The 20,075-nt window shown below is 39.5% G+C and overlaps 1 protein-coding gene across 1 annotated transcript; it reads left to right on the top strand.

Annotated features, from left to right (window-relative positions):
- Positions 1–418: 418 nt before the first annotated feature.
- GPR37 (G protein-coupled receptor 37) lies at positions 419–19,674 on the top strand. The gene is made up of 2 exons (XM_072784425.1): positions 419–2,283; positions 18,413–19,674. Exons 1-2 carry the CDS (start codon positions 1,261–1,263, stop codon positions 19,229–19,231), a joined length of 1,842 nt encoding a protein of 613 aa, XP_072640526.1. The 5' UTR covers positions 419–1,260; the 3' UTR covers positions 19,232–19,674.
- The last annotated feature ends 401 nt before the right edge of the window (positions 19,675–20,075 follow it).

Genomic DNA, 20,075 nt, shown 5'->3' with positions numbered 1-20,075 from the left:
CCCAGCTCCTGGAAGTCCCGAGGGAGGTGAGCGGCTCACCTTCCTCCTCCCCGGGGCCCGGGAGCCGCCGAGCTGGTTCCGACGTCTGGGGAACCGACGGGGCGCGCCCGGCTCCCGCCCGCGCCTCCGCCCGTGGGGCCTCTCCGCTCCCGGCTCCCACGAGTCAGGTCAAGGCCGCTACAAAGGGCTTGAATGAAACGCGTGTGCGTTTCGCGAGTCGTCAACCGCCAGGGGACCAGCCTCCTCCGCGCACCACGGCATCTCTCGCAGGAGGAGGCCCGGGGCCGAGCGCTGGCTCCCGGCGGCGCGCGCGGACACGGGGGCGGCGGGGCGAGGCCGGCCCCCTCCCTCCCCTCCCCCCTCCCCTCCCCTCCCCTCCCCGGCCGCGCCCCGCCTCGCCCGCGGCCGCTCCAGGCACCGCACTCTCCGCCCGCCTAGCGCCTGCTGTGGCAGCGACGAGCTCCGTCGGCCGCGTCCCCACCCCCGCCACCGAGCCCCTTGCCCGCGAGCCCGCGCCGCCCCCCGGTCAACTTTGAGCGGGAGGAGCAGCAACTTTGACGGTGGCCGCGGGGTTCGGATCCCGCTTCTCCCCGGCAGCAGAAGCCTCGCAGGTCGCTGGCGTTAGGCGGGGCGAGAGTTTCCCCGGGCGCGTCGGCGCAGCGTCCAGCTGTTTGCAACCTGTTTCCAGCGAGCCGGGAGCGGGATGGTGGCTGCCAGTCATCCGCAAAGGGGCAACTCGTTTTTCTCTCCCTGTAGCGACCTCGGCTTACAACTGGATAAAGCGGTTATTGAAAGGGTGTAAAAAGGCAGCGCGACTGTTCCCAACTGGATAAAGCGGTATGGAAAGGAAGTAAATAGGCAGAGCTACTGTTGCCGAGAAGGCAGCCGCCCAAAGGCAGGGAGGAACGTGGGGCTTGGTCCGGGCTTCTCCCAGTCGCAACATTAACCAACAAGCAGGTGCTGGTGGCAACTTTTCAAGGTCGGCCACCGAGAGCAGCGATTCCCCCTCTGAACCCTGGGGATACGCGGCGCTCGGGCTGGATTTGGCTGCGAAATGCACGGGAAGCCGAAAGAGGAAGGATTGTAGAAGGGGAGGGTTTGTGACCCAAGACCCATCCCCCAACCTCTCCGTAATCTCCCGTCCCCCATCGCCGGGGCGGGGGTGAGTATGTGACATGTGTCCGACTCTCAGCAGCAATTTAGGCAGCAGGTGTCGGTGCTAACCGGGAGCCACGCTGCCGGGCGCGCCCTCTGCGAGCCATGCGGGCCCCGGGCGCGCCTCTCGCCCGCACCTCGCGGCTGCTGCTTCTGCTACTGCTCAAGCTCTCCGCCTCGCCTGCCCTCGGGGCCGCTCCTTGGCCCGGGAACGAGGCTTGCCTAGGACAGAACTGTTCGCCTGCACTGAGCCAGCGCCGCAGCAGGGACGCGTGGGGACGAAGTTCTGCAGGGGACCCTCTGCTAACCCGAGCGCCCAGGGAGGAGGAGCCGGAGCCGGCGGCGCGCGCGGCGCCCTGGCGGGACCTCAGGGCTGCCCGGGGCGGTGACCCAGGTGCGGGGACAGGGCCGGAGGTGTCGGCCGCGGAACCCTCGGGACCTCCCGCCAGACCCTCTGGAGCCTGGAGGTGGAGAGGGGCCCGGGGCCAGGAGCCCCCCGGAACTTTGGGAAGAGGGAACCCCCCGGCTCTCCAACTCTTCCTTCGGAGCTCAGAGGGGGCAGAGAAGGGTCCTAGAGGCGCTGGCATTTCTGGGCACAGCCAGGAGCCGAGTGTGAGGACAGAACCTGCAGCCAGCGACCTTTATTACTGGCCAAGGAGAGGCGGGAAACCCCAGGGTGCCCACCACGACCCCCCACCCAAGACGGTCGATGGACCGTCGGGGCACGAAGGGCGGACGATCGCACCCCCTGGCAGGGCGCTGGCCCAGAATGGGTCCTCAGGGGAGGGCGTCCACGAGCGCGGGGGGCTCCGCCGGGGGAACAGCACGCACCGGCGCTTGCGACTGAAGAACCCCTTCTACCCGCTGACCCAGGAGTCCTACGGAGCTTATGCGGTCATGTGTCTGTCTGTGGTGATCTTCGGGACCGGCATCATTGGCAACCTGGCGGTGATGTGCATCGTGTGTCACAACTACTACATGCGGAGCATCTCCAACTCCCTCCTGGCCAACCTGGCCTTCTGGGACTTTCTCATCATCTTCTTCTGCCTTCCGCTCGTCATCTTTCACGAGCTGACGAAGAAGTGGCTGCTGGAGGACTTCTCTTGCAAGATTGTGCCCTATATCGAGGTAATAATGTCTTCCAGGGGGTCTCAAACTACTGGCTTTACCCATTTCGGGGATGTATAGCATCCCAATTGCTGCTCCACGCACCCACCTAGCTGCTGAACCCCTTTACTTTTTTTCTGGGGCCTCCTCCGCTTCTCCTGTCAATCATTAAGAGAGAGAAAAAGAGAGAGGCAGCTTTGTTTGCTCACTTTCAAACTCTTCTGCTCCTGGATTTTGAAATAATTATGTTTTCATCATGTATAGAATTGTTTACATTTTAAATTGATCCCTCCGAATATGGCATTTATATATAGCCTTGATTTGGCACCAGAGAGTCGAGGGTTAATAAATGGCCATTGTGTGGTTGTCATTACCAGAACTCAGCAGCAACAACCAAAAATCATGTATTGTTTCTCAAGTAGTGCTCCAACATGATTTTTTTCCCAAGGAGATTATTGAATCTTTCTTAAATATCAAAATGGAAATACTATTTTATTTAACAAAGGAAATCTGCCTTTGTCAGTTGGCTTCATGATATATTAATAACCTCCCAAATTAGTTTAAGTGTCCTTTGGCAGTCTGCCATGCTATCCCATCTAAATTCTTATGTCATTTCTTATTTCTCTCCTTTTCCTTCTCAATTTCTTAACAGTTTTATTTATTTTTTATGGATGAGTTTAAGCAAAGAATAACACTTTGGCCATCATGGCACTGAATTTGCATACATATACATATATATATATATATATATATATATATATATACACACACACACACATACATATATATTTGAGCATGCATATATAGTATGTACTTGTCACTTGTTAGGATATAATGGATTGGTTATTTTAAGGGATTAGCTAAGAGTAGAAAAATTTTTTAAGAAGAAGGGGGGCATATAATAGGTTCCAAACTTTGGAGACAAAAATATTGCTGAGTAAAATTTTATTTTTTCATCGTACAGCTAGTGTCCTGGACCGTTATTATGGTAGTTGGTATTTGCTCTTTAAATGGCCTCTCTTTAAACACCAGCTCTTGGAAGGAGCCCAAGTGCTTTGTTGCCAGTTGTGTTTTTAGCCAGCTGGCCCTTGATTTCCTCCATTCAGACTGCCCATTTCATTTATGGAAGCAGAAGAAGGGAAACTGTAAATATTCCAGAGCCCCTGATCCTGTCTGGCACCAGAGCCAGTGACACTATGTTCAACATTGTTCCAGGGCTCAAAGCTAGGAGATAAGTAAACAGAAAACAGTACCTACTTAGACGAACAAGGGAAGAGATAGTAAATAAGACCCTCTGTTATCCTGGCAGGGATCAGATGCAGAATCATTCCATACTGGCTAAACCAGCTGTTGCTACTTTACCAAAACCTAGGGTTTCTTTTGTTGCCAGGCTCCATGTAGCTCTGAAATATCTATTTTATTTGTAGACAGTTCATTTTTTAATTGCAGCGGAGGTAGTTGAATTTATGTAAAAGAGATGTATCTATCAATTGCCTTTTCAAGGTCAATGTTTAAGATCTCTCTGATTGTTTTCTTGAATAATACAGAAGAAATTGACATATGCAAGAATGAGACAAAAGTAAACTATAAAGTGAACAGGAGAGTTACCCCCAGTAACAGAAGTGTATTGGCTTGTCTAAAATGGGCATGATGAAGGCTTTATATATTAGAGGAAAAAACAAGGTAAAGAGGACAGAAAAAAGAAACTGGGGAAAGAAAAAAAAAGTTACTCAGTTCTTTAAAAAACCTTCAAAAGAAAGGAATTCCATCCAAATTCAGAAAAGAATATAAAAACTTTGGTAAGTTTATGAGACCTAAGAGTTTTGAGTGATGGTATTTATCATGTATGTCTTTTAATTTTCTTTCTCTTTAGCTCTGATTATTTTTAAATATGTGTTTTCATTTTTATTTCATTTTTTAAATTTAATTCTCTGATCCTTAAGAATATTTTTTACCTTTATTATTATTAAAACAACTATTGGTATTTTTTGCTATCTGTATTTCCCTCTCTTCTTTATAGTCCTTTATTTCTTTTTAGTTTTTAGTGCTAGGCTTTATTCCCCCCAGAGTTGTAAAAAACCTTACTCATTTCTTCTTAAAAATTAGACTGTAATACACATTTTTACTATTAAAGTATGAATGAAAATCTTAAGATGTAGTGTTTCTACATTCCTATCCTATTCTTCTGAAATAATTTTATAATGCATTAGTATATTTTGTAAAAAAAAAAAAAAAAAAAAAAAGATTGGATAGTACTATCAGCTCTGTAATTCCTGATTATGAGACTAAAAAATACAGTCCAAATTTCAAAACAAAACATTTCTGCCCCTAGGAGGCACTGTGATTTTCACAGAACTAAGAAGATTTAGTGCCTGTTCCATGTCAGGTTCCCCAAGAAACAGACCCAAATGTGGAGATTTGCATTGCAGGAAGTTTACTGGGGCATGTGCTCAGGTTCAACACCTAATGGGGAATGAAGGAGGTGGGATTGGGCAGAGGGAGAAGTTGAACTGTGATCCAGATGCTAGAGAGACCTTGGCTGACACCACAAGGAGCTGCAGGGCTGGAGAGCCTTGCACTATGTCCTGGATAGAGGCAAGACAGCCCCGACTTTATTCCCCCTAAGGGACCGGTTACTACATGGAAGTTGCTCCTAGGAAGGGGACATAACCTTGATCTGGGGGGATGTCTCTGAAAGGCAATTCCTAGAGCAGGTTGCGGCTAAGAGCCACCAACCACCAACAGTCCCAGCAGTTGGGGGAATCAGCACTTCATACCTGAAGGAATTTTGTGGAGAGGCAATCTAGGTGGAGAGCCATAGCCTGCACTGCAGTAACTTTTGAATTTTTCTAATGTTAAATTAGAACCAGATGACACTCTACTCAAACTTCCCGATTTTTAAGATGAAACAAGAGGCCCAGAGAGGAGAAATGATCATCCTAAGCATTTATACCTAGTTAGTAGCAGCCAGACCTTTCAGTCTCAAGTTTGCTTATTAGACAAACATCTAGAAGGCAGAAGTGTCCAATGAGTGTTTTCTTTTTATGTCTGCTCCTTGGCATCTTTCAAAAAAGATTTTTATATCCAATGGGTAGGGAAAAATAAGCTCAGTTAACATGCTTTGCTATATGATGAAATTTATAGCTTTTTATATTCTTAAATTTCATCTTGTTTCTCATAAATTAACAGTAAGTTCCAGAGTTTGAAAATTTTTAAAAATTGCAACAATCTGAATCAATTGCACTTTTACTGTGTCAAAGATGATTATTTTAGTGATCAAATTAAGCTATGTAGGTTACATTTTATATTCTTAAAATCACAGTGTTTTAGATTGGTAAAAGACACTATAAATAATTACATTTGTTTAAACTTTCTCAAAAATCTTCCCCCCATCAAATCTGTTTATTTTTGACCACAAGAGTTCTAAAAACTATTTGACATTTTGTCTCCTTTTATTATCTAGATTTTACCTTCTCTCTCCTTACTTTTTACTTTCTTATATTTATTTGTTGGCTTTTCCTTTTCTTCTACCACACATCTTATTATTGATTTATAATGTATGATCTACCTTTTTGATAGTAATGTTTCATCTTTTCCAGTGTTTTTATTTTTTAATATTTCTTAGACATTTTAAACTTTTATTCACAATTTTTAATTTTAATGGAGGTATAATTGACATATAACATTTTATTAGTTTCAAGTGTACAACATAGTGTGCTTTGATATTTGTATAATTGTGAAATGATCACTATAATAACTCTAGTTAGTATCTGTCACCTTACATAGTTACAACATTCTTGATGAAAACTTTTAAGATCTACTTTCTTTCTTAGCAACTTCCAAATATGTAATACAGTATTATTTTATAACTGAAAGCTTGTATCTTTTGATACCTTTCAAGAACCCCCAGCCTTTAGCAACCACAATCTCTTCTCTATGACTCTATGGGCTCAGTTTCTTTTTGTTGTTGTTGTTTGTTTTAGGTTTTTTGTTGTTGTTGTTTTTGCTTTTTTAAGATTCTACATATAAAGTGAGATCATTTGGTATTTGTCTTTCCTCATCTGATATATTTCATTTAGCATGATGCCTTGAGGTCCATCCATGTTGTTGCAAATGGCAAGATTTCATTCTTTTTAATGGCTGAATAATATTCCATTATATTTATATACATTCACACACATGCACACATATGTACATACACCATATTTTCTTTATCCATTCATCCAGCAGTGGACACTTAGGTTGCTTCCATATCTTGGCTACTGTAAATCATGGTGCAGTGAACATAGGGGTGCATATATCTTTTCAAGTTAGCGTTTTCATCAGCCATCAGAAAGGACTAATACCTACCATTTGCTTCGACGTGGATGGAACTGGAGGGTATTTTGCTGAGTGAAATAGGTCAATTGAAGAAGGACAATCATCATATGGTTTCACTAATATGTAGAATATAAGAAATAGTGAAAGGGACTATAAGGGAAAGGAGGGAAACTGAGTGGGGAAAAATTAAAAAGGAAGACAAACCATGAGAGTCTCCTAACTCTGGGAAATAAACAAAGGACTACAGAAGGGGAGGAGAGTGGGGAGATGGGGTGATTGGGTGACGGGCACTAAGGAGGGCACTTGATGGGATGAGAACTGGGTGTTATACCATATGTTGACAAATTGAATTTAAATAAAAAAATAGTTAGTGTTTTCATGTTCTTCATGTAAATACCCAAAAGTGGAATTGTTAGATCATATGGTAATTCTATTTTAAAAATGTTGAGTAATCTCCAAACTGTTTTCTATAGTAGCTGTACCACAGTTAATTTTATTAATCTTCAGAAATTTTCTCAATTTTACCTCCTTTCACTTTTGTCTTCTTTTCTTCTTCTACCATAGTTCTTTTTTTTTCCCCTACAACTTGAGTATTAGCATAATCTTGAGGAGATAGTGGAACTTGGCGGAGAGTTGAGTTTGTATAGAAAAATAGGAGACGTTTCTTAAGAAAAATCACATATCTTTGAAATTTACATTCAATTCTTGTTTTATTTCAATTTGTTGGCATAAGACTTGAGGAGAGTAGCCAGCTTTCAGGGTCTGTTGCTAGAAAGTAGTTTTATCATATTTAATGTTGCTATGAGTAGGAATATACTGGGAACTATTGTAGTTGATAACTTCTCCATTTCTATTTTAGGATTCTGATGCCTTTGTGGCTTAATGATAAATCCCTTAAGGATCAAGGGCAGATGGAATGGTAGGAAAAGGGGATAGGAGGGAAAAGAATCTGAGTGAATGGTGGTCATCCTAATAGACACATCATTTTAAACTGGTTTATTAGCTAGTCACCAGAAAACAAAACAAAACAGAACTATACTCAAAGTGATAGTTGTATGTGGAAAGAGAGAGGTAGGGGAAAGGGAAGGAGAGAGATAGAGAGCAAGAGAGTGAGAGAGATGGATAGATATAGAGGTCTGGGTGTGGAGTGCAATAGGAAAATGGCAAAGGAGTTCTCTACCACACTTTAAGGATCTAACAAATGATTAAAGCCAGATAATTTGGGCACTGAATGGTAACTGGAATAGATCTTTACTCATTAGTTGGTGAAAGCCAACCAGAGTCAGTGTATCATCGGATTCAGATCCACTGCTAAATATTTATTTCTGTTTGAACATTAATTAGGAAGTTTTGAATGAGGGAGGAGCAGAGGGAGAAGGAGAGAGAGAATCTTAAGCAGACTGCATACCCAACACAGAGCCTGAGGTGGGGCTCTATCTCAGAACCTGGAGATAATGACCTGAGCCGAAGTCAAGAATCTATGCTTAACTGACTGAACCACCTGAGTGCCCCTAACTGTTTTTGTTTGTTTGTTTTACTGAGATACAAGATTCCTGCATGAAGGTGGAGGATAGTTAAAGGGAATGAATCTCACCAGAGCCTCTGGACTAGGGATGATTTGTGAAAGATATACAATCTTTTGTGATGAAAAGAGACAATTCACCAATGGCTTTAGAAATACTAGTTTCAAACTGAGTGAAACAAATGGCTCTTTAATTGCCTCAGATTGTAGTTAGCACTGATAGGTAAGAAAGGAAGGGTCATGGAAGCTGAAGATGATTTATCATACAAGTATGTGATTCCACACAGATTTCTCTAGAACCCCTACATTCAAGTAATAGCACATTTACCATGACAGATAGTAAATTTGCTTGAGTTGTGGATTAGCCATTAGGTATTCTGATGGACTTTTAAGTGGAAAGATACAATTTTATGAGCAATTTGAAAGTCACTAATAATATTCTCAGGGAAAGTAAACCCAATATATGTGAATGGTGCTCAACAAATATTTTATGACTTCCCATTAATCCCTTTACAATCATTTCCTACATTTCTATACAAGTAAAAATACTTCGCTGATGACTTTTGCAGAAAAGATTTAAAATGTCATAGAATGAGCTCTTACTTATAATGCCATTTATGAACATACAGATTTTGGGTTCTATATAAGCAGTAAAAGTTTTATTATATCCACATGTGAAATTCAAATAATTGCCTTCACTATTGATTATACTGAGAATGCCATTATTTTCTGAAGCTTATTAGTGAAGTACATACAGAAATGGATTTTTCTTTACTTCCCTTCTAGAACTACTCATTGGCACTCAGCTTGGAAGAACTATATTATATATAAAACAGCAGCAACTAATAACTGATTAAAGAACAGTTTGAATAATTCATTATTTTCTATAATCCTTTTCCATATATGTCGTCATTCATTCATTTATTTACTATCCATTTATTCATCAAACATTTATTGAGCTTTTCTACTGTGTGAGTATGATGTTAGGTAGGGATGGGAGAAAAGGGGGAAAAATTTCCAGTGATGAATAACATAGATGCATTACTTCTTTTAAAGTTATAGAGAAGTAATGTTCTAATGTGTAATGAGTACTATAATAGAGATTTAAACAAAGGGTTATGGAAGGTCAGGAATGGGTCCTGGAATGAGTCAGCTCACAGTTGTACTTAATTAGGACCAAAGATGAATAAATTCAAGTGAAAACTGTGCTCACTCTAATTCTTTTTCATCATAGTCTTATTATAGTCTTCATAAATTCTGTACAACTTAGATCCATTGTGAAAAGATGCAAATATAAAAATCTTTTAATTCTTGCTTTCTTGTTTTCTCAATCTTTTGTGGGATAGGAGGCCCATAAGAATCATTGGGGCAAGATAATTCAGCAGATAGGACAGCCCTAAAAGTTTCATTTAGGACACAGAATCCCAAATTATTATTTAGAATACAGTGCCTGAGATAACCATCTGTGCTTTGGATTTATTAGTCCTTATTAGCCATAAGGAATTAAATAAATTAAATTTTAAATTTTTACTTAAATGAATGGTTCATTTAACAGTGTAATAGCACATTCGTAACAGTGGTAATAACACATTAAATTGAGTCCTTCTGAAAATTTCATAATGTACCTATTGTTTAATTTGACCTTAGAGAATCCAGGAAGAAAGGGTGAAAAAGGAGATAACATTGGACCCTATTATAGATACTTTGGACCCTATTATAGAAAGGGAAGCATAAAGAATTGACTTTCCCAATTCTTGGGATTAATCTTTCAAGAATGGAAACAGAGTGAGGACTTATTCTGAGTTCCCAAGCACTGCCAAGGTATCTGGTTATATCAACAAAGCATCCTTCAACAGCAAAAAGGAAGGAAATATGTCTGGAAAAGCAAAATAGATCTGAGTTTATGATTCCCAGGCTAAGTAGGTGAGGGTCTATCTACCTTGCCTTTGACTCTTATACTACATGGACCTTGATAGAATGTTTCCACCTTTAATAGCTCTTTAATAGCTCCCCCCACTAGATTGACGGTGTCACATTGGAGGCACAGGGATCTGTGTCGGGTGTGTGGACTGTGGGAGTAAAGGAATGGGTAGGCTGCTCTGCAGTGAGATATGTCTCTGGCATTGCACTTCTCCCATCCTCTGGGGATCCTCCTGTCCTTTTACTTCCCAAGAATTGACCTGCCAAAGTCCAATAATTAACTCAACCTTGTTGCCAAGACTAACTCTTAAGTATCCTAATTAGAATGGTGTTCTTTGTGCCAGAGGAGATGATCTCATCTAAAATTTTAAGGTAGAATGGAAAATGGGGTTGCTGCAACCTCAAATTTGAAGTCTCTCTATTTGAAAAGTAGGTATATATACTTTCAATAAAACTATAAAACACAGGATATAATCACAGGCTTATTCCTGAGACAGAATACTTTTGGTTTGTGGATTTATGATAGTTTTCAATGTTATTTGTCAGCACACTTGAATGGTTCATAGCATTAACAAGGCCAAGGTCACTGATTTGATCCAGGACTGGAATGAGTCATTTTCATTAGGTCTATGACTATGCTTAGGGTTGCCATTTTTTACTTCCTGTTCATCACTCCCTGTCCTACCTTCACTGTCTTCTTGGTTCCAATCTCTCATGTATGGGAAAAGCATCTGTTAACTGATTTGCAGCAAGATGTGAGATTTAGAGATATTTGTTTCTTATAAGAGGATTAAATAAAGAAAGAGTACTTCCTTAATAGAGTACCAAGGGTGCAACCTTGGTTAAGAGCTGAGGAATTTTGTCTTAATATATTGTCTCTTCATGTCATTCAAGTCACAATTACTAAACCACAAATGGATGAGGAATGTGTTTTTAGTTTAGGTTTACCAGCATGCAAATTAATATCATTATAGAACAAAGGAAAATTGGTGAAAATTTATTACTGTTCTTTGAAAACTCATCAGAACCCCTAGGTGAACAATAGAAATTCCAGGTCACTTTAAGATTGATTAGAAAAATTATAATAATACCAAAGACTGCAGGCTTGAGATAAATATTACATTTTGAAATGAATATTTAATTATTGAGAAAAAATAGACTATATCAATTCCTTAAGATCTGTTGATTTTAATAGATTGCTTCCCTCTTGAGACAAATTATGTTAATGTTGCTTCATTGGTATTTTTTATATTAATGAGCATTGGCATATTTATAACCAAATTACAATATTTTAGACAAGTTATAGTAATTTTTTAAAAGATTTTTTTTTTTTATTTGGCACAGAAGCAGAAGGATCAGTAGGCAGAGGGAGAGGGAGAAGCAGACTCCCTGCTGAGCAGAGAGCCTGACATGGGACTCAATCCCAGGACCCTGGGATCATGACCTGAACTGAAGGCAGACACTTAACTGACTGAGCCACCCAGGTACCTCATCCCCCCACTTTTTTTTACTACAAAAGAAATATACTGTGCTACAGAAGTCAGATGTCACAGTTGGTAGGAAACTTTATGTCAAGGTGGGACTATAAAGGTAAAGAAAGATTAATAAAATCAACCCAAGTTTGAGGGTGATATGTTAGCTTTTAAATAGTCTCAGTTGTTTTTAAAATAAGGAAGAGCATGTTACCAAGCTTAAGGTAGAGAATGAGATTATAATGGCAGCTGATGCCTTGAAGTTATTTTGTTTTTCCATGACATTGGGAATCAAGTATAGATGAAATATGTTGGGTATCACCGAAATAAATAGATATTTATAATATGTGGGTGTGTCAGATTAAACCTCACTGATTTTGATAAAGGAAAGAAGGCTTCTCTTTGACTGGACAAGTGGTTGTAAATGGCTTTATTTTATCTTAGGGATCTATGCATGTTTGTAAGGGGTGAGGCAAATCTCTCCTACTCTCTGTTTTGGTTTGGAAACACTAATGGAAGGGTGTTACTACCATAGTATCATGACTTGCATGCATTCTGAAATGAAGACCTTTTGATAAAGGCCATCTTATTCACAGCAGAGGCTCTGATAAACATGCTTTCCACAGTGGTGATCAAAGGAGTGTCTCTTTCCTGGAGAAGTTGCCCTGAACTGTTGCAAGGATAAGGATTATGGAAAATGTAAGAGAAAGCCAAAGGCATACACAAACTCAAGCCATTTAGAGTTTCAAAGGAAACTCTACCCTGTGCTCCTCCTGCTTTTTTCCTGACTGATTGTTAGGCCTGTAACCACAGACTTATAATAGATTATCATTCATGATCCAAATGAATGGGTTTTCTTAACAATCATGCCCTTGTTTTGTGAGTTACTTGTATACAAAAGACAGCACAGAAATAGATGTACTTAAACATCTTTTTGAGGTAAAATATAAGTTAAGCTAGAGTATAGTTATCATGACTTTGGTTAGAAATTTCCCTACTTTATAAAAATCATTGTATTCTAGTTGCTTCACTTTACTGAAGCATATCAACTCAATTTCATGTGAAAGAAATTTTGCTTGGAAGTGCATTGGTCTTTTCTCCCCCATAATTGTTATCACTGATTTATATCAGAAAGCTTAGCAAAAGATACTATTTATTTGGTAAGAGTTATACCTTCATAACTTACTCTTGTTCAAAATGGTTTCTTATGGGGCAGTTGGGTGGCTCAGTTAGTTAAGCATAGGACTCTCAATTTTGGCTCAGGTCATGATCTCAGGGCTGTGGAATGCAGCCTTGCATCGGGCTCCGTGCTGGGTGTGGAGTCCTCTCTCCCTCTCCTGCCCCTCCCCCACCATCTCTTTCTTTCTCTCTCTCTAAAAAATAAAAATACAATACTTGAAAAAAAGTTTCTTATTTGTCTGTCTGCAGTAATCTCATGAAAAATGGAGCAATAGTTAAGACAATAGCCAAGGATCTTCCTACAAAGATCCTTACTGTGTTTTATAAAGTGTCCATGTGTTCTTTCTTCTATCATTTTGAGTGAACAGGAATTTAGTGTAGTACAAAGTGAATATGATGGCCCAGGTTTTCTCATAGCCCGATGTTTGCACTGAATTAGAAACTTGAACAATAGGAAGACCACTTGGGCACCAGTGGCTGCCTTCCAACCTGAGTACTCAGGGCTGACTCTGTGCCTGTCCCAGCCTTGGAGCACTGCTGCAGGGTCCTGTGGCTGCCAGAAGACTCACCGCTCTGGATATTGACTGGTAGGGGCTGAAGGACGGTTACTGTTGTTCCTGTGGGGTACAGAGAAGAGCAGACCATTGCTGAATGAAAGAAAGATTTTAGAGTTGTTTATTTTTATTCTATTTTTTGTGTATTTTGATACCAAAACCCTCAAAATGCTCAATATCTCATTTTCCCAAATAGTTAAAAATTTCTGCTTCCAGCTTTCCTCTGATCTTGAGTCTCAAAATTAATAGTCTTGTCTATTAGAAGTGTTTACAGTTCTGCTTTTGTTGACATTAATTATTTCTCCCATTGCAGTTTAATTAATAGGAGATTGCATCTTACTCATTCCATCTCTCCGGATGTTGCTTCAAAAAACTACCCCTTACCAGCTTTACTCCCAAGAGCAAATTTCTTAGTGACATTGAATTTTAGCAATTAGATATGGTCATTAAATGCAGGAGATCCAGAATTTATGACACAGTTTTATAATTGCATGTAATTGTACCATTCATCTTGGTAGAATTTCTAATGAGCTATAAGTAAACAAATACATTTCAAAATTGGGATTGAAATCTTTTCATGCTACTCCAACATTTAGCAATTTTAATGGCATGGATAGATTTCATACCTGAGAAAGCAGAAATTAGCCCACCACCCATGATCCAGATGATTTTTATCAATTAATTTCCGAGGTTGATCCTTTACAAATGTTTAAAGCCTTCTATAAATAATTTGGGAAAGTACTGAGCAGGAGCTTTGTACCTTTCTTGCTCTTTCACATCATAAAATCAAGTGTAGAAGTGAATTTACAGAAAAATATCTGAAGTAATGGCACTGCAGGCGGTGGCAGCAGGAGGGAAGAGATATCTAGGACTAGCCTTTGGGCTGCGGTTGCTGTTGGCAACTATGTAGTAAGCGCTATCTGCATTTGGGGCAGCATTTTCCTCAGAGGCCCCAGCTCTTGTGACCTTTGCTTCAGCTGGCTCCTAATTGAGGAGAACACTATCAAAGAGAAGTAGGATTTGACAATACGAAGCTGGGTACAGGAGCCTCTTGCAATTTGTGTATGAAACCTAGGAAGCTTCCCTCAATATGTGATTCGTCAAGAGGATTACAGATCAAATATGTTCTTTTAAACACATTTGGTGCTCAGTCTGATAGCTTTCCAGAATATGGCTGAAGAACTAAGAATCTTCAAATAAAGTACAATGTAGAATTCCTGAGCAAAAGTTGGGGCACATGTAAATTTTGTTTAAAAATTGCCCTGGCTCTGTTATCATGTGCAATGATATATACAGGACCTAGAAAATTTTTTGCTTTTTGAAGCAGTGAACATCTTTTAATTAAAAGTGGATGTGCAGCACAGGTTATAAATATCTAAGGAGAGGCAATCCAACACACTCGTCTTAATACGTGTCCACCCACATTCATTGGCTAGTCCCTCTCACGAAATGCTCTGTAACAGACTGGGAGTTAGGTATGCAAATGCTAGCTCTTGTGATAATTGATCCAGATTTTCTTTTCTTTTCTTTTTCTTTCTTTTTTTTTTTTTTTAAGATTTTATTTATTTATTTGAGAGAGAGAGAGAGAGAGAGAGTACAAGCAGGGGTAGGGGCAGAGGGAGAAGAAGACTGCCTGCTGAGCAGGGAGCCCAATGTGGGCTCAATCCCAGGATCCTGGGATCATGACCTCAGATGAAGGCAGACACTTAACTGACTGAATGACCCAGGTGCCCTTGGTCCGGATTTTAAATCTCTGTGTTTAAAATTAAGGAGATTAATCGGGGGAGAAGATGCTATCTCTTGAGTGTTGTGTGTTCTTTGTAAAAAATTTTCTATCTAGAAAACTACCAAGCAAATGTATGTGCCACGCCTCTAAGAGATTGCCTTCCATCAGACTCTCTAGTAGTTTTGTCTTACCAAGCATCCTTTCAGTAGAAATGTTATTCATAATTTTAAGAGAATGCACAGCTTAAACCTCTGTAGCTTTGTTATTTATGGACCGACTCTGGATACGTGGGTGACAGAGAAACACGCACAAAGACTTAAGTTAGTAAAGATGGCACAGGAAGCCTTGCTGAGGATTTGGGTACATTTGATAGTTTGAGGATTTTTTGTTTTGTTTTACATTCTTACAGAGAAATGAATCAAAATATTTGAAAAACTAATACATAAATGTGAAGTTTCAAAAACCCATAAAATAAAGTCCTGCAATTCCTAAATAATACTTTTGATGCAGACCTTTAGAAGGAATTCTCCTTCTCAGATTTCCATGCGAAGTGTGGCAATTACTGACATTAAACGTAATAATCTGATCTTAAGACAGTTTGCACAGTGCAGACCTCAATTTTAGAATTATTTTGAATCTCTGTCATAGAGGCAAAATAAATTTCCATCAAGAAGACCAATTCATTAATTTGAAAGTTAATATTAAAAGGGTGTATGGAGAGATGACTTTTTATGACAGTCATATTGGATGAATATTTCTTTTTAAGATTTTATTTATTTATTCATAAGAGACCCAGAGAGAGAGAGAGAGAGAGGCAGAGACATAGGCAGAGGGAGAAGGAGGCTCCCTCTGGGGAGCCTGATGCAGGACTTGATCCAGGACCCCAGGATCACAACCTGAGCAAAAGGCAGATGCTCAACCACTAAGCCACTCAGGCATCCCTGAATGGATATTTCTTATATTGATTTTTATGGGAAACTTTCTGAAGATTTTGTATGAAAATTGTGGTTATAAGCTGAACCGTGTAGTCTTGATCTGCCCTGATCTAGATTGGGAGTCATATTTTTTCTTCAGTTTTGCTTTTCATACGCTTTAGCCCTCCTTATCTCTCATTTTCAGACTGTTTCCACTAAGAGTTATGAGAATAGTCAGGGCATGGATGCAATGTCCTTATTTTCCATGGTGGAATCAGGAGACACTAATGTTTAGTATGTAGTAAGGGGGCGGACATTTGACATTGGAATTCTCATAGAATCCACAAGCAAGTTGCCATCATTCTGGGGACAGTGACAGCTTGAATGTAGCAGATAAACAACTAATGTGTTGAGTGTCAAAACTGTTATGACAAATGTTTTTTTTTTCAACATGATCCCTTTGAATTCTAAAAAATTAGACATGAACATTATATATAGGTTTCCTTGCTCCTTTGCCAAGGCATGACCTATTCCTGTACTTCTTAAACATTCCCACTAGCAGACAGAGGAGAGTGAATTCCCATACCTGAAAGCCTAGGGTACACCCCAAAACATCCTTCTCATCTACAGTTTTAGTCTCCTGTTTCATCTTAAACCTCATGAACATTTTACCTTCTACTCTGTCTTTATTTAAATATATAAATAATGACATTAAGCATTACATTACTCAATTTCCTCTAGTTAAGTAAGTTTGATGCTCCCAGATGATTACTGTCTTTATCTTGTGACTTTGAGAACTACCTTCCCCCCACCTTTTGGTTGACTATGACCTCCTTGAGGGAAAGGACTGTTTCTTGTTCTGTATCCTCCCATCTAGCAGAGTGCTTAGGACAAAGTTGGTATTAATAAATGTGTGCTTGTGTTAAACACATGTCTATGTACACCTTTAGAGTGTGTGTATGATGTTTGTAAATATTTAACAGACTACTGAATGATACTATGTTTACATTAGGAACATGCATTTTTATTTTGTGTGAAAAATGTACATATTTTTCATTCTTAACCTTTAATTGTTAATTTATTTAGATGTCTGGGCCATACACATATGAGAGTTTGGATACCGTGCTTTATGTGGTCAGCCTTAAATTATTTTCTGATCTGAAATTTTCCTATGGCTGGTACATCTACACATTGTATCTGGCTCCTTTTTGCATATTTTCATGGTTACTTTTTATATCTATTTTTTGACATTCTTTGTGTATCTCCTATAACTTTAAATTTGATAAATGTACTTATTTCATGATAAATGTACTTATTTTATGCCTGATCCTGTAACTTGCTTCTTTTGGCACATAAGTTCATAGTGGCAGATTGGCTTTTGCATATTTTGATTTTTAATTGTAGATCCATGTTCCCTCAAATTTTATCTGTGGGTTTCTGAGGCCTGGTTTTAAAGTGCATTCTTCCAGAGAGGTTTTGTGTTTTCTTCTTCTGCCAGGTGCCTGGGACAATTTAAAATTGTAATTTGTTTTTTTTCTGAGCCACATAAATGGTGTGAATTCTAGCTTTAGGCCAGTGTAAATTCGAGCTCCTGGTTAGAATTTGCTCTTCTTTTTTTATCTCCAATTCACCTAGATCCAAATGATATAATGCAGACAAGTTTCTTTACTAATTCCCTCTACTTTTTCTCTTTATACCCATGAAGATGTCACTATTTGAGGAGTTCCAAAATCATAAAAGGATCTTTGATGTAATCCCCATGTATACTGGCTAGCTTTGTTTCCTACCTCTGTGTACTTGGGCACCTGCCCCATGATCTAGCTAAAACCAACTTAGCTAGATGAAACTCTCATCAGGCTTGGCAGATATCACTTCGGCAAGCATGCAGAATGGAGGGGAAGGGGTCACTGACCTGTTTGGCATTTGTTTTTTCATTGATTTTGACCCCTGGAGAATTTCCCTTTCTTCTTTTCCATAAGTGTATGCATTTAAAGATAATATTGAAATGCTTTATTTTGCATTTAGGAGAAATTGGAGATCTTTACTCATCTCATTTGTTGGAAATAATAAGCTCTTGAATGTTTGCTCTGTGTGAGTCATACTATTGACCCACGCACTGGAAAACATGACCATCTTTTTCAGTAATGAAAATGGGATACACTCAACTATCCTTACTCCTTATGTAGAACTCCTGGTGGCAATTTTTTTTTTTTTTTTTTTTTTTTTTTTTTGTGGTGACTGAAATTCTTGGGAGTGTCTGTGCTTTTCTATAATAAAGTGGTATTGGACTTAGCTTATGGATCCTTCCAGTTATAAAAATTTTTTGACTCCATAATCTGAACCACTAAATTTCTTTTTATTTTTCCCTCCTATTTTTATCTTTACAGTAATTCAGCTAAAGTCACCAACCCAGTTACCCACGCCTCATTCCAGGAAATTGTTCTGTTTTGTTTTGTTTTCTGTTTTGGCAATCTGTATTTACTGCCTAGTGTTTTGATCTTTCAGAGATCACCCAGAATAAGTGTACTGTGTTCCTCCCACAGGTTGCTTCCCTCGGAGTCACTACCTTCACCTTATGTGCTCTGTGTATAGACCGCTTCCGTGCAGCCACCAACGTGCAGATGTACTATGAAATGATAGAGAACTGTTCTTCGACAACTGCCAAGCTTGCTGTTATATGGGTTGGTGCCCTACTGTTAGCACTTCCAGAAGTTGTTCTCCGCCAGCTGAGCAAGGAGGATTTGGGGTTTAGTGGCAGAGCTCCTGCGGAACGCTGTGTTATTAAGGTTTCCCCTGATTTGCCAGACACCATCTATGTTTTAGCTCTTACCTATGACAGTGCAAGACTCTGGTGGTACTTTGGCTGTTACTTTTGTTTGCCCACACTTTTCACCATCACCTGCTCTTTAGTGACTGCAAGGAAAATCCGCAAAGCTGAGAAAGCCTGTACGCGAGGGAATAAACGACAGATTCAGCTAGAAAGCCAGATGAACTGTACAGTAGTGGCTCTGACCATTTTATATGGATTTTGCATTATTCCTGAAAATATCTGCAATATTGTTACTGCCTACATGGCGACAGGGGTTTCTCAGCAGACAATGGACCTGCTTTATATCATCAGCCAGTTCCTTTTGTTCTTTAAGTCCTGTGTTACCCCTGTCCTCCTTTTCTGTCTTTGCAAACCCTTCAGTCGGGCTTTTATGGAGTGCTGTTGCTGTTGCTGTGATGAGTGCATTCAGAAGTCTTCAACAGTGACCAGCGATGACAATGACAACGAATATACCACAGAACTTGAACTCTCACCTTTTAGTACCATACGCCGCGAAATGTCCACTTTTGCTTCTGTTGGAACTCATTGCTGAAAGACAGCCTTTTGTTGGTTACATTTACTTGTTTGATTTTCATATCCTGTGAAAGTTTTTACTTCATATTTTTCCCTCCTGGGAAAAAAATGCAGCAAAAGAGAGAAATATTAACTACTGTAGAACTGATTTTGCAAATTAATATTTGTGCTTTGAAAAAAATGTTTATATTTAGTTATTTAAGAAATATGAGGAGGCCAATAGTTTTAGGTCATTTTATTTGGTATGGTGCTAATATTTTATTTGAAAAAAGTTACTGCACCTTAATTGCTAACTTTCTTTCTTTTAAAAATATAATCAGTGTATATTGATTATAGCCATGTGATTTTGTAGGTTATTTTGAGTTGTGATGGAAAGTATATTGTATATGTTATCGTGAGATGATTTGTAGTTAAAGAAGCATTCACAAAGTAGCACCAAATAAATTATACTTTATTCTTTAATATCATTGTCAATCTACTTTTAACCAAGAGTCAATAAATCTTTTAATTGCCTTAAATACACAATTATTGGTTCTACGCACAATTTAAAATCAGCTTTATTGCTTTAAAATTCTATTTTCCTTTAAGGCAGGTAATCACCATGATGTTATAAAGCAGTTTCTAACAGTACTATTTTATATGCATGATTCATATAAAACTATATTGTATGTTCAGACAAAATTATATTTTTAATATTCAGATACAGATGTAAAATTACTTCCGAATATTTATAAAATATGAATAAATAGACAGCAGAGTAGGAAGAAAGTATCTTTTTTCGGTTATTTATCTCTGAACCAGCATGTAGAGCCACAGGTTTTCCCAATATAAATTATGAGCAAAATCAAGGATAAAACACAATG

This window comes from Canis lupus, chromosome 18, assembly GCF_048164855.1.
Source record: "Canis lupus baileyi chromosome 18, mCanLup2.hap1, whole genome shotgun sequence".
NCBI classification, from domain to species: domain Eukaryota; kingdom Metazoa; phylum Chordata; class Mammalia; order Carnivora; family Canidae; genus Canis; species Canis lupus.
Note: the sequence above shows the minus strand (reverse complement) of the source record. Positions and strands in the feature narration are given on the sequence as shown.